General features: G+C 25.4%; 1 protein-coding gene across 1 annotated transcript; it reads right to left on the bottom strand.

The window, feature by feature from the left end:
* Nucleotides 1-2,578: 2,578 nt before the first annotated feature.
* LOC145844526 (uncharacterized) lies at nucleotides 2,579-4,171 on the bottom strand. Its single transcript, XM_082951928.1, has 2 exons — nucleotides 4,090-4,171; nucleotides 2,579-3,669 (listed from the first exon to the last, which is right to left on the bottom strand). The coding sequence occupies exons 1-2, from the start codon at nucleotides 4,135-4,137 to the stop codon at nucleotides 2,821-2,823; spliced, it is 897 nt and encodes a 298-aa protein (XP_082808054.1). The 5' UTR covers nucleotides 4,138-4,171; the 3' UTR covers nucleotides 2,579-2,820.
* Nucleotides 4,172-16,174: the final 12,003 nt, after the last annotated feature.

Raw genomic sequence — 16,174 nt, forward strand, 5'->3', positions numbered from 1 at the left:
AAATGTTAAAAATTGTAGAATTATTAATGCAGCTCATCTTCCAAACTATGTAAATTTCTAATAAAATATATAATGAATACTGTACAAAAACTTTAGTCATTAGTGTAGTTTTTAATGCAGCAATCTAACATCAAAGAAATTCATATAATTTTAGAACTGAACGGTGTTAAGCAACTTGTTACAACTTGTTACTTATTGACGTTAATTGAAAACAAACCGAATCAATTACACGTCAATCATGTTCTGCACCGTTTAGCAGCTTGCTAGCAAAGATGAAAAAGCAGTTCACTTGTTAATAACTTAATACCATAATGCTCAAAAGACACTTAAGTAACGCAAAAAGAGCTTTAAGTCAATTGTATTAGAAGCTCTTTTGAAAATTTTATGTCAGAGAGTATAACAGTTATAGTTTTTACTTACAAATAAATAATAAAGTTAATAAAGTATATAAAGTTTAATAAAAATTCTGAATTGAAACTAATGTTTACTTTTTTAACTCATTACTTTCGAAATATATTTTTTTTCGAATTGTTTATAGCTCAAGCATAACTTTTTAGTTCTTACTATAAAAATATATAATTTTACAATTTTTCGTTTACAAAAAGATATTAATAAGTTATTTAAGTTTTTTCCATATTGCTGAAAAACATTTTATACTTAAGTTTATTCAAAACTTGTTGTACTAAAAAAAAAGCAAATAACTTAAGGATAATTTATATTGTTAAAAAAAAAGTATAGTCTAAATTAATTGTTTTTAGATCTTAATAAGTATTTGATTATGTTAAACACTTCAATAGTGTTTACCTAATAAATTAAACTGTTGTTTTTTAATTTGTTTTAAAGTCTAGGTTAAAGTCTATGATTTTAGAAAAAATCTTGAGTTTTATGCGCTGATGTTTTTTAAAGTTAATGATGATTTTTAAATCAAGTTTTTTAACTTATATTAAAAACATAATAATCTTGACGAGTTTTTTTACAATTTCTTTTTATTTCAAGCTTTTATTACTTCAAACAAAGTTTTCATTGAAATAGCTCAACATAGCTGTAAAAACGATGAAAAATGGTTTTAATTTCCTTTTTTAACAGCATATATTCATTATTTATTTTTCTAAAAATTAATGAGACAAACCAGTTAAAAACTAGAAACGTTATGGCAACTACTTTTTAAAGAAACGAAAAAAGCAACTTTAATAACTTTTTTTTAAACTATGCTTGTTATTAAGTAAAAAGTACTTAAGTTATTTCAAGTTTTTTTATATTAATAGGTTATATTGAATTTTTAATACTTTAAATATTTGGTCCAATTTTGAGTACAATAAACATTTATGAAAAATAAGCAAAATAAAAGAAAAGAAAAATTAAACATCCGACCATTGTTTTTCCAAGCTAATGCATTTTAACTTTAGATTTATCACCTTGAAATTAGCTAATTTGACAAACAACAATTCCCTTCTTTCCGAATTTTAATGTTACATGTAATGAAAGCAAAAAAGAAGTAATAAAAGCAGTCACTTGGGAGAAAACACAATATAAGACTGATGAGCTACAAGCGGCAGTATTTTTCGTTCTTTGCCGAAATACCTTCAATGTTAAATATTAAAGCGTGTTTGAATTACACACCATGAAAATAACAAGAACTTTTGTTTAATTTTTACTTCAATAATGTTTTTATAAAGCAACAGGAATTGTCTCGTGGTTAAAACCAAGTGTTGTAAAAAAAAAAACTTTTTGTTTATAAATTATGATTCATGTTTTTTTAATAAAAACGATATTAGCTGTTTTTCTGTTTATAACATTTAAGAATACTAAAAGCTATTTTGCATTTTGACTTAATTTAAACTTTACTTTAATTTTTTTCTAAACTTTAGTAGTTGATGCTTCATAGAAAATCTATCGGATCATAAACTTTTAAACTGCTAATATGCAATAACTGAGAGGTTTCTTTAAAGTTTTTAAAAAATGCTACACAGATATAGTCAATAAATAGTTAACAAGTTTTATTAAGAAATACAAAATTAGTTACTTTTTTATATACTAAAGAGTCTAATAAAGACTAAATTATAATATTAAATATTAAGCCTTGTTTAGCATTTTTTCTAAGTTAATAAAATACTAGTTTTCGCTATAAAACAAATTTTGTAAACATATCACTCAAAATGTTTAGAATTATTATGAATACAACAAAATATAGCAATACATTAATTTAATTGTTTTAGTTTAGTAGAAAAGTTGGAAACTAATACTTTATATTATTGAAAACTATAACTTAAACACTAAGCAAATTTGATTTGAATAGTCTTAGATTAGTAAATAATTTTAAACAAAAATTATATTCTTAAAAATTTCAAGGTAACTTTTTTTGAATTTTATTTTGTAAATAAACGAAATCACGCAAATAGTAGGCAACAATTTTTTTATGTTTGAACGGTAATTTTTTATTTAAGTAATTAAAAAGAAAAACAAACAGAATGTTTAACATACTGTATTTTCCAATAAGTGTTTCTGTAAAAAAAAATCTTTTAAAACTGTTTATGTATAAACTATATTTTTTTAATTACTTAATAAAAACACTAAAGTATACATTTAATTTTGTAGGTTTCAAAAAAGGTTATAAAAAAAATATTTTAAGCAAAAGGATTTTATAGCAGCTTTGTATTTGTATATAACTTAAGTTAAGTGTTAAACTTTTACACCCGTATCAAAATCTTAACTAAGAAGTTTGAAAAAGCAGTGTATACATTATCTATTCAACGGTATCTTAATTATCTAGCAAGTAAGTAAAAGAATAGCTTCAATTTAAGTAGGTTACCTTTTGAATATTTAACTCAAAACATGGTTAAAAGGGTTGTAGTAAAACGGTAAACTAGCTGACAAATTAGCAATGTTACCCTGGATAAACATGGAAGTTGGTTTGTACATAGGGAAGCCCCCTAAATTGTTCTGAGCTGCCAACTGCATTGACGCTAGTTGATTCTGCTGGCTCTGCAGCAAACTGTAAGCTGATTGGAGCATCTGGTTCGCTTGCAAGCTGTTGATTGGTGGATACGAAGGTTGTTGTGACGTCATAGCGTGCGATTGAAGATGGGAGAGAAGCTGATCGGAAGTGGAAAACTTCTTGCCGCAAGTGACGTTGTTGACCATCCAGTTGCAGACGTGCTGAGAATTTTTCAGCTGATCTTCGATTGTCTTCATGTAGTAATGCATTGGATTCATCATCTGCATTTGAATGTTGACCTGATGATTGAAGTTGCTTTCGGGGAGTAGACTTGACATTGAAATGGGCGTAGCCTTACTATTTTTAACAAAACTGCTGTCAGCAGCCAATGGAGAAGCTGATTTTGCACTCGTTGGTGTCATCCTCTGCTTTTTAGGCGACGGTGTCGCCCCATAGCACAAATTTTGACTGGAGGCTCTTTTTATCTTTTTGCTGTGAGTTTTTTCTACTTTCAAGTTTTTGTTCAATGTTTTAGCCGTCATGTTCAAAGTCTTTGGTGGTTTATTTATTTCTGCCGCGCTTGTCTTGGCGAAATAATGCTCCGTGACCTTTTGGTTACTTTGTGATAAATTTGAGTAGCTTCTAAAGCTCGGCTTGATCTTGGAGTACAAGTTGCTTTCAATCGTCGAGCAAGTTTGTGCTAGTAGTGCCAATGGCGACTGCTTCAAGTTGATCTGTAAGTATAGAATTGAATACAATACTACTACATAAAGAAAATGTTATACATATAGCTTATTATATTTATGATTCGTATGTTTTTAATATTTCAAAGTAACAATATATAGCACATCACATTTTTTTTAGGTGATTTAAAATTTTAACCAATAAAATTCATAACAATAAAAACTAATTTTTTTTTCAAGTTTTAGACATTTTCAATTGTATATTATCTTAGCTCACAACAACTATAATAATTGTAAAAAATAAAATTATAAATTCAAACTAAGTTATATTTTTTTTACTTTTTTTCTTAACTATTAAATCTCTAAAAAAAGGTTAGCCTTTATTTCAGTTTAAACTTTAAAAAATAATGAAAACCTAAAATAAAAAAAAAGTTACATTTTTCAGAAAACATTACTCAAAACTGCACTTACTTCGGGTTTACCATTTTCAGCAGGTCGCAGATACTTGTCATAACTCATTATTATTTTTTGAATAATATAAACAAAGTAAATAGTTTCTGAAAAAAAAAGTTTTCACAAAAATTATTTTTAACGAATAAAAACAAAATTTCACCAATCTTTAACAAGTATTCTACAAATACAATCAATATAGAAAAAATAACTTTTGTGACAACCAGCAAGCTTTCTGATTGAATCTAAAAATTAAAAAGTAAGATTTAGATAAACAAATTTCGCCTTTTACCTTCTTTTACTCTCTATAAGTTCACCTAAAATTGGCTCTTTCACTCCTCTAGTGTTTGATTGACGTCTATTTGTCGTATGTATCGTATTAAGATTATTTTTTTCTAAATGTGACAAATAGTTCGAGTAACTTGTCTTTTTTGGTGAATAAGGAAGTTTTATCTACGAAAGTTACTAATTTCCTTTCTCACAACTATATGCTGAAAGTAAAAACACTTTAAATGATTCTGAATAAAAGCAAACTTTTTTTTTAGAAGTAAAAGCATAAAACTTTAAAAGAGACTGGGTGTAAAATTTAACACTCAATAAACTTAAGGTTAACTTATAATTTATCAGTGTTTTCTAAAATGTTTTTTTAAGCTTCTAAACATTTTAGAGGTATATATACCTATATATTTATGCATACAAAGATATTTAATTTCTGGTACAAAAACTTTTTGATTTCAAATTCAGTGGAATTATTTGAAAATTAATTATATAACAAAACACTGTAGCACAGAAATTTAAACTTCTTAGTCAACGAGTCGTTATGAATTTACACTTAAAATTTGAAAAGTTTCAAGCACAAAGCCACAAATCACAAGCAATCGAGCGTTAAAGCAACAAAAGTTAAAAAGTATTAGCGTATTGACTACTTGAAAAACCGAAGTCGCGCTATCATTACATATTACCTTAAGTGAGTGATTTATTTTATTACATTTGGGCGCCACCTGAATTTTAATCTGACTGTTGTTTGTCTGCAGTTTTCAAGGAGCTAAAAAAAAAAGTAATAAAATACTTGGATAAAGTAGCTCAAGTATGATGTCAGTGCTAATCTCATTTAACGGCGACAACGATTAAAAACGCGACAACGCTTTAAGAATAATTTTAAGAATTTTAAGTATTTTTTAAAAGTTTATCTAACTTTTATTTCGTAAAAATTTAGTGAAAAGATCATCGAGAGTTTTTGTTTGTTGTTATGTAAACATAAAAAGTTACAGCCGTCGTTTTAAAAGTTTTACAATGTTGATAATTTATTGCTTCCTTTCAAAATAATAAAACATTCTTTTTCCGGTTTTTTTCTTCTTTATAAATAAGTTTTTTGTATACGTTGAAAACTTGCAATAACTAGCTTATTAAATATTTTTACGTTTAAACCACAAAAATATTATATTTATAATTTTTAATAAAAATGTTGTTAATTTGATTTTTTCTAGTCTACTATAAGATAACTTATTACAAAACAAAGTTACAACTACTTTATCTCTAACTTTCTTTTGTTAATTGTGTGCTATAAAACAAGTCATGTATCAGATTTTACCTCAACAACATATTTGAAACAATGCGTTTGTAAACAGAAAACAAGTATTCTACTTGGCTGTATAAGTTACTTACATACAAAATATGAAGCTAACGAAAACCTAGTACTGAACGAAATTACTTTATTAATTTTTAAAGAGAATTAACGCTCGAGGATGTTTAGTATAAAACTACGCACAAAACAGCTTGTTTAAAGTAAAAATAAATCAATAGATGAAAAAACGTAGTTTTAATATGTCAAACTTAAGTACGTACAGCAAAATAAAATAAATTTAATTTCTCTTATAAAATGTTTTCTGTCTTCTGTTAATTCTGTGTCAATTTTAATTTACTTTGAACTTTATTTTTGTTTTAGTTTGGTATAACTGCTTAATACTATGCTTATTACAATACTTAGATATTATTTAAGGTTGATCTTTTGAGAAATGACAAGGGACTTCTAAAATAAAATTGATTTTCTCCATTTTTATGCATGGTCAGTGTAATTAACTATGAACGTCTTTGAGTTACGAGCCTGTTTTTCATAAAATTAAAAGACTAGTTCTAATAAATACGATTTTTTAGTTACGACTGATAAAAATCATTTTGATTAACAAAAAATGACAAAAAATTAAAAATTTTAGGCAAATTTGTAAAATGTATATTGAATTAATAAAACAGAAAACAAAAAAAAACAATTTATTAACATTTAAACACTGAAAAAAAGTTTTATATTAACCTTTAATGTCATTCGGGTTGGTAAAACGTCAAAAAAGTGTAAACAATTTCAAGAAATAGCAAAATAAAATAATTTAAATCAAACAAAGCTATATACTTCAACATTTTAATTCATAAATGACACATAATAAATAATGAGAACAGGCTTTTAGTTTAAACGAAATAGTTTAGTGGTGTAAATAAAAACAATGTCGTTTTACAGCTGGTGTAGTTGATAAAAACAATGCAAGTAAAGTTTAAATAATCACATGATGAAATACGATGTTTGTATATATGCATACTCATAATCTGGTATGCTTTAAAACATTTTTTTTTTGCATTAAGTTTTTACACAAAATTTTTTTTTTCAAAACTGGTGCATATGGTTTAATTTATAAGGTAATGAACTAAATCAGTTGGTTAACTTTCTCTTTAAACACAAATGCAATATCACTTATACATTTTTCGGTTTTTTTCTGAATAGTTCTAACTGTTTTTCCATACGACGATTGATTTTATATATTTTTTTTATACAACATCTCCTCAAAAAACACACAACTAGTTGTTATAACACATCACTTAATTAAAAACATCTGGTTTGTTATAAAAAAAAATTACTGAAAAAAAGATCCATTAAGTAATTCTAAGGCCAGTTTCAACTTAAAATAAAGGCTAGTTATTTTTTATTTCAAGACATAACTGATTTAAATGTTTTAATTTTTTTATCTAACCACACCATTAGGCAATAGTCGTTTTCTTGGGTTCGCGCCTTTGAACAATACTTAAAAGTCCGAACTTAAAATTCTTGATCATTTTTTTAATGGTAAATTTTAATATTTTTAAATGTAAGAATGTAATGAAGAAATTCAAAATACCTAAAACATAAAGTGAACTTTCATTCAGAGTTTATACCTCATAAATATAACTTTAGTATAAAATTCTTTGAATAACTAAAATAAGTACTACAAACTTTAGCTCTTAATTTGTAATACTTAATTTAAGAATATATAAAATTTCAGTTCAGTTTTTTAATTAAGCAATTTTATTCTTTTTTTTTTTTAAATGTATCAACGACTAAGTTTTCATGCCTAAATAGCCGTTGATAGTTCACCAACTCACTAGTTGTTTTTAAATTTAACTACCTATTTATTAGTTTTCAGTATTTTTTTTTTTGGTTTGATATCATTAAATATGATAAACCTTGAATATTTTTTGTTTCTACTCCTCGTTAGTTATACTTTTTTTTTAGTTAAATCTTTAGAAAAATGCACTTTGTGTACAACGATTTTTGCGTAAAAAGTCAAGAGGGATATTACTGAACTTAAACATATTACCTATAACCTTCAAATTATGAAAGTTTGTAAATCAATTATTTAGCCTGCAGTCTTCAAAATTAAAATTATTGTTAGACAATAGTTTATGAAAAAATAAAATTAATACTTAAAGTATAATACAAGAATAAAAAGTACAGTTTAAGCAACAAAGTATTAAAAAATTAAAGTAAAAGTGTTAAACAAAACTATAACAATACAAGTGTGCACTAAAATAAAATAGCATACATTGTGACAAAATCAACTGCTTAATATATTAAAAAAAAAAAAGAAGTGAGTTCAGTATAATCTCATAGCAAGCACAGCAAAAAAGGGTATTACTAAGAAATCTTTCATTAACTACACTTTTCAATAATAGTAAGTGACTTATTAGCGTCTTTCTAAACTATTTATTCACAATATCAAAGAAAACAGAAAGAATAAAGTGACTTTTCGCTTCATACACAGGACAGGTGGTTGAATAAGTTCTCAGATAGTTATCATATTTCGCCTTTCATCTCATACGACGAGAAAAAGTCTAAAGCGTAATAGATGACAAAATTGCCTTGAACGCTGTTTAAGTATCAGAACACCTGCTAGAAGATTGACCTTTTGCTAGTGAAATCTGTCATCCGGTGCTTAAGTGAGCTGTCAGTTAAAAACGGATCGCAGTTTAACTATTTTTTCGTGCGTTTCTGTTAGGAACAATAAACAAGGTTTTTTGTTATTTTGATAGTTCGTTTACAATATTTTATAAAATAGTGTAAAAACAAAATAAAACTTATGGTTAACGGTTGAAATTATGTTTGTAAAAGAAGTGTGTTAAATTTTCAATGTTATACGTCTTGTTATCAATATATTGAATGTAAGATTTAAATATATGATTCTGATTATCTTAAAAAGTATGTCATATGTTAAATTTAAATTGATTTCGAAGCAATATGTTTTGTAAATATTTAATAATTTTATAAATCGTTTTTTGTTATCTTTAAAAATCTTAAAATTTTTAACAAAATTATTAAAATACCATGACTTTAAAATTATATTTCGGTACTTCTACTGATTTTAAACTAGTTCGAAGCTAATACAAAAAAAATTATTAATAACATTATTAAAAAAGTTAAAATTAACCTAAAAAGCGCTTTATATAAAAAATCAAGTTAAGCTATTTTATTTCAAAGTTGTAAGCTATAAAAATAATTTAAAAGTTGCATCATATTATTAAGTAATATTATTAAAAAAATGAGTTTTATACATCAAATAAACAGTTTATACTTATAAAACGAGATGTTAGCAACATTATATCCACAGGATGTATTGAAAAAAGTATTCTAAATCGAAAGTTCAGTTTTCCAAAAACATCAAAATTGTTTGTATACGGTCAAGGTTACGGTGTAATTTGAATGAAATTAAACTATTGAGAAAATCTAATTTTTTAAGATGTACACTGCCTTACCACTAAAATATATTTTAAATTACTAAACAAACAATAATACTTTATCATAAATCATATCAAATAACCCTGGTCAATCAATACTTGAAAGCAAATAAACAAATCAATCAAAAATTTATTTTAGTCCACTTGTATTAACTTGATTTATTAAAATTGTCAAACAGTTTTAAAACCATCATCGTTATTGCTTTTCTATTTACAGCCTAAAATAAATACACTTTTGATAAGACATTTTTTTTTAATTACATGGCTTTTTTTAATACCGTTTTTGAATTTAATATTTGACATTTAATTTTCTAAACATTTTTTTCAAACTGAAATTGATTAAATAAATACCTTGTATAATTGATAAGTTTTAATTAAATATCTGTCTAGCTAATTGCGTATGATAAACATAAATATTTTGAACATACATTTTTATCTTGCCATAATTATAATTTTATTTTTTGAAACTTATTATTCATTTAAATTTTGAACGCAGGATGTAGCTTAAAAGAATATTTTATTAAAAATTACTAGTTTTTAATGAATAAAGCAGCTTATTACCTCAACAACCTACAAGTTTCCTTTAAAAAAAGACAAAAGCGAAAACTATAATGAACTGTTTCAAACAAAATCAATCGATAATGACCTTACTTATTGGATTTCTTTTGAAGTAATAGTTTTTAATGCGATTATGTAATTCAACTAGCTTGCTTATAACTTCAATTAGCTTTTTAAACTAGTCACTATCGTATCAACTACAAATACAATACAACTACAAATACAATAATAGTTTATAAATTTATATTAACAAGGCAACATAAAGTACACTATATAAGTGCATAAATCTGCTTTTTTTTTACTTATTGCTTATTTTCTTAATTTAAAGTACGTTAACTTCGTGTCATAAACATATTTAAAATTTATTAACAATTAAGACTATTTTTCATTGTTTTTTTTTATAAATACTATACTGAAGAGTATATAGAAGTATATTAATGTTTACATATGAAACAATTTAGAAAAACCTTTTCTTATATAATTAGATAAACAGTATACTATAAATCAGTGCTTCTGAACCTTTTTATAGTGGCAGAACCCTTTTCCAAAGTTCAACTTTTCCGCGGAACCCCTAATTTAATTTTACATAAAATGTTTAATATAATATTTCCTGCAAAAACAGTGAAAAACGATTTTTTAGCAAAACTATATCATTGTTAGAAACAATACCAATTGTAATAGTATTAAGTCGAGTCAATCTCAAAGTGCGCCAGAGTCAATAGGTAGTTTATGATTCTATAATAAATAAACGAAAACAAACATGATTAATCGCAATGTCATAAAATCTTTCCTTGCATAATAAAAACAAAATGAGAGTTACAAACAATAACGAAATGAACATGAACCTAATCGAATTCACAGATTAATGTAATAAACGGGTAAGATGCCTAAAGAAAAATCAATAAAAAACATATAGACATCTTTTCAAACATTTTTACACCATTTGAAACAATATAATATACCAGAAATAAGTTTCTGATAAAGATTTATTGTTTAGTTTTATTGTGTAAACATTTAGAATTTGTTTTGATTGCTCCTACATAGCATGCTTAAGTGATAATACCAGTATTTTCATGACTTTACTAAAAATATAAATTCAAAAAATTTGCAAAAATTTGCGCAACCAAGACACCTATTAATAATGAACACCCATTAAAAGTCCTACCGCTAGATACACACTAAGCAGACCAGTGAATGCTATAAATATATATGTTTTCCATTTTATGTGTTCCATTTTTTTTGAAGTTTTATGATTTATGTTTTTTTTTCTTTCAAGTTTATTTTCTAAATTTCAAAAGGCTTTGCGGAACCCCTGAGAGGCGTCGCGGAACCCTAGGGTTCCGCGGAACCCCATTTCAGAAGCACTGCTATAAATGTTTATAATACTCAAGAAGTTTAATCAATTTTTCTAAGATTTTTTAAAAGTTTTGCAATGTAAAACAAATTTTATTATTTCAAAACATATAGAAAATAAAAATTGTTAAAAAGAAGCACGCATTATTTTTCTAACTAATGCAAGAAAATAATTAAAAATAATATCTTAAAACAGTTGAAATTTTATAATGGAAATCAAAATATAAACAATTAAAAAAAACAAATTAAACAAACTTTTATTCTAAGTTTAAACCTTTTTTTTTTTCATTTCAGACTGATCATTATAAGCAAAAAAAAATATTTATCAAACAATTATTTTAATTAAAAGCTATTTTCAATTTTTTTTTAGGTATTTTATGATAACGCATTCAGTTTTCTTTAGTTCGAAAGAAATAAGCTTTTTAAGAATGACACGTGTATACTGTATACTATCCTTAAAAGTGATTCTTCAAAAGACTAAAGCATTAGATAATTGATGTTGTTTAATGAACAACTCATATATCAAAATTAGTTTTATTCCAACTTCAAAAAAAATATTTTAGACTAATCCAAAGTACGCTTAAAGCCTTAAATTATTTTAATAAATCAACCTGATGTTTTAATGAAGCACCGAACATTAAAAGGCGTCGTTAAAGCGAGTTTATCATTTTAGTTGCTTAAACATTTTGCCATGTTTGTTTTCTAGAACGACATATTTTACATGTAATTGGTAATTCAAACTCGAGATCCATTTAATTTCTTATCAGAAAACAAAATTGCTGATCCATAAAGCCTAACTTGACAAAACGTTTGTTGTTTTATTTTACTTTATTCTTTAGTTTAAACTTAACAAACAAGTTTAAGAATACTTTGAAAAAATTTTAAGTTGATGCAATAAACAAACTAATTTTCAGTATTGTTTTAACTTAAGCAAAATATAAAAACTAATAAAGGTGTAGGTTTTGTTTCAACAATTTTTAGTTTTTAAAGTTTTGTTAATTAAGAAGTAGTTGCTCTTCTTAAGTTAATGTTGAAAACTTTTTAGATTGTTTCCAGCTTTTACATATATTTTCTATTTATAAAAGACTATATTGCAGACTGTTTATAATTTAATAACAAGATAGATCAAGCAACGTTTTTTTTTTTAAGTATTGTATTCAACGTTTTTCTCAGTCTACCGATGGCTTGTTGTCTAATGATCAAACCTTCTGCTAGCTTGAGCTTGTCTCACGGCATACGAAAATCCATGCTTAGGCTCTTTAAACTTTTGCCGATGTTTTAGTTGGTTTAATATTTTTAGCTTAACTTTTAGGTGTAGGTTGCTAAACAGCAGTTTTAAGCGTTAGGGTTCCTAGTATTAAATTATATGAGTGTTTAAACGATATAGATACATTATTGAAATAATATTTACTATAAAAATCTTCTTTCAGCATAATTGATATAGCTATGTTACAACTAAAACTTATAATAAATTAAAAATTTTTTTTTCCGATTATGTTTAATATCTGAAGTTAAAACGAAGAATAAATTTCGTAAGTCTACATTGTGATACTACTTTAAAAACATTGTTAAAAAAGTAATCTAACACAACTGCTCTTATAACAACTTCGTGAGGCTTCTCAATTCCACACGGGAATAACTTTATAATTTATATATTGGCATGTTTGCAGAAAATGATGAAAAATTGTTAGGAATGACGCCTAATCACTACCCATAAATCATTTCCACATTCGTATATTAACTAACATGAAAATTTCATCAAATACTGATACTTTCTGCGACGATTGGTGTTGTACATTTTAACATCCGTTACTTTTAAGTGCGGTCAACGTAGTGAGTTGTAAAAATAATGAGATGGTTTGTTTGTTGGTTTTAAAAACTTTTGAACGAAAACAAAAATGTCTGAAATAAAATAAAAATAATTGTTAAACTTTATCAGTTTTCTTTTACATTAATGATTGAGAAAATAAAATGCAAAAAATTAAGTAGATATGTTCTTTAGAACAATTTCGTCGTTTTTATCAACCAATTAGAGTAAAATATGTAGCATCTTTCCCAGTCACTGTAAAAATTTGTAATAAAATTATAGTTTAGAAGGTTTTTTTAAAAATGCAGACCTTTACACGCAAATTTTCAATCGAATTACGTTAAAAAAATAAAACATGGTTTTGTGTTTTTTTTTTGTATGTCAAGTAAATAGTAATCAAAAGTTTTCAAAGGTTTTTGACTTATAACAATTATATCTTCTTAACCATTGGAAAGTTTTATTAGTTTTTAAAAACAAACAAAAGTTCTTGAAATACTTTTTTCAGTGGTTTTATTTTGCACATAGCTATTACAAACAGTTTGTTGTTATTAACACAGACATTTTGAAAATGGTCATTGTTGTAACATTATAGAGAAACACTTTGCTGAAAAAGTATCTTTAAACTCACGAACACAACTCAAGCTGTACAACTCAGGTGGCATCCAATCGAAAACAGATTCTTTTCGTTAGCTTGAGGAGCTTTAACGCGTAGTAAACAACTAAACTGCTCTCAAAGCTACCTGACATCCATTGCCTGCTAAGGGTTTGTTTCAAGTGAAATGTTGTTTTAGAAGCAGACGCAATGTTACTCAATGAAAAAAATTCTCTAGCTAGAGCTATTTTGGAGCGGAGGTAGAACTATTTTTATTAAGACAAATATAGCTCAAACAGTACTTTCTTTAATTCAAAACTCTCACAATTTATAGACTAGTGATTTTTGTACTGTCCTATGTGTTTTTATAACAATGGATGTTTAAATATTTTTTGATGCAGTTTAAAATAGGATATTTTTTCTGCTCGATTTTTAATCCTATATATACTATATGTAATGACTGTAAGCTGAAGCTTATTCCTGTGCATTTATAATGCAAAATTAAAATAGTTTTATTATCGTACCAAAAGGTTCAGTCACGTTTTTAGGTTAGACGGAACAGCATTGCAAAAAAAGGATTACATGCCAATTTGGACGTCCATCTATTGTTTGCAATGTCACTTTCTTTTACAAAGACCACACACACTTACTATTTAATAAAATAATGCATTTGAAAAAAGGAAATCGTTTTTGTTAGGTTGCTGCAGACTTATCAGGAAATTATAAAAATGTAAAAATTACAGAGCTTGAATATAACAGTAGCAATTTAAAATGATGGATAGAAGTATTTACTTTTTAAAAACGGCGAAGTAAATTACAAAGTTTGTTAATTTTTAAATCATATATATTTTTTAACAACAAAAAATTCATCTGCTGAGGCACAGCATTATTTTTTTCTTATTATTAAACAAAAACATTTGTTTAATTTTTTTTTCTATCTTTAGAAATATTTCAAAGATTGCTAATTGTAGTAAACTATACTAACAACTGAAGTCTATTTAGAAAAATTATAAAAACTAGTAATTAGTAATATATTTAACCTTTTAATACTAACTTTAAACTAAAATGAGCTTAATATTACAGATAAACACGATTAACTAAGAAAACTAACTTATACATAATATTTATAAATTCAAAAAAATAATTTTGTATCTATATAATTGCTTCTATTATTGTAATTACATTTGTTAAAATATTAACCTTTTGTTTACAAATTTAAACAAAAAATATATAATTGATAGATTTATTCTATCTACATATAAACATATCAAGCTTCTAACAAAAAAATAATATTTTTTTAACTTTCAATTAAAGTTAAATCAAATATTTTGATTAGGTTAAAAATCTTTAACTATATAAAATTTACAATAAAATAGTGTGGGGTAAAGTTTAAACTTAGAGAAGTTAAAGCTTGTTTTGTTTAAATAAAAAGTAAATACTATAAACTTAATTACTGTTTCATCAGTTAAGTAGTTAGTTTATTTTTATTAACAGTGTTAATTTTTGAAACTATCATAACAAATTTGATGCTTTAACGTATATCATTTATAGTTAAAACGGTGCATATAACAATTTCATCCGTTTACAAACGAAATTTCTACAAAGTTTTTTTATCACTGTAAAATAGATAAATAGCTTTTTGTTAAAATAAGTATTAAAAACAATAACTAAATTAAGAAAATAATTTCTTATTTACAAATCTAAAAACTGAATTTTTTATTAAAGAGAAATTCAAAAAACTTTGAACCAACATATACTAGTGTATTTACTATGTCAGATTAACTAGCTAAAAACCACCCAAAAAGAACAGTAGTTTATACAAGCACATAGCTCAAAAAGTAGGAATTTATAAAAATAACAGTAAAAGAACGGTTTGGGTGAACGCAGGCACTTCAAATTAAATTATGGATGAAATTTATTTGGTGGTGAAAGGAAAATAGGGACTTAAAATTGCACGTCAATCACTTTTAAAAGGGCGCCAGATGATTGAGATGAATGTTGGTGGCGAGAATTTTCCTTTCAAAAAAAGTCATGAATTTCCATCAGTCAAGAAGGAAAGTGACCAATAAGCTATTTTATGGAATACTAGATAAGTTGAGTATGATTGATTTAAACGTTTTCAGAAACACAACACATTTTGTTGTTTGTTTAAAAATCTTAACAACCGTCACTCAGTTTTGAAATTTTCCTCCTATTGCAAGTTATGTGCTTCTTTTTTTTTCGTAAAGTTTTAGTTTTCATATTTATTATTACTGTACTCACTTTTTTTTTATAATGTGTAATAAAGCAGTATGTTTATCAACTTTTTTAATTTTTTTCAATAAACTTCTTGAAATTAAAATTTACAGAGGTAGTTTATATATAAATAAATAAAAACAAATTGTACAATAATCTCCTTTATTGTATCAAGATATGTTTCTGTGTGTTAATGAATCAACACACTTCAACTTGGTTCTGTAAAGAAATAATTACTGTAATGAAAGAATAGAAGGATAGATTAAAGTAGGTGTATAAATGTTTTCATTGAATGTCTATATATATTAATTATGTTTTACTTATTCGCTGTTATGAGTTCTTTAAATTATTGTTTTGTCTTGCTTATTCGACATCCACTACATGGATTGCTTTTATCTAGGTACAACAAAATAAGTTATATTAAGACACTTGTTATATCAACTTTTTTTTCTTCCGAGGATCAAAAGCATCGAGTGGTAAAATAAGCTCCAAATATAATTGAAAATATTTAAAATTTCGAACCTTTT

This window comes from Thalia democratica, chromosome 1, assembly GCF_965202585.1.
Source record: "Thalia democratica chromosome 1, ktThaDemo2.hap1.1, whole genome shotgun sequence".
Lineage (NCBI taxonomy): Eukaryota > Metazoa > Chordata > Thaliacea > Salpida > Salpidae > Thalia > Thalia democratica.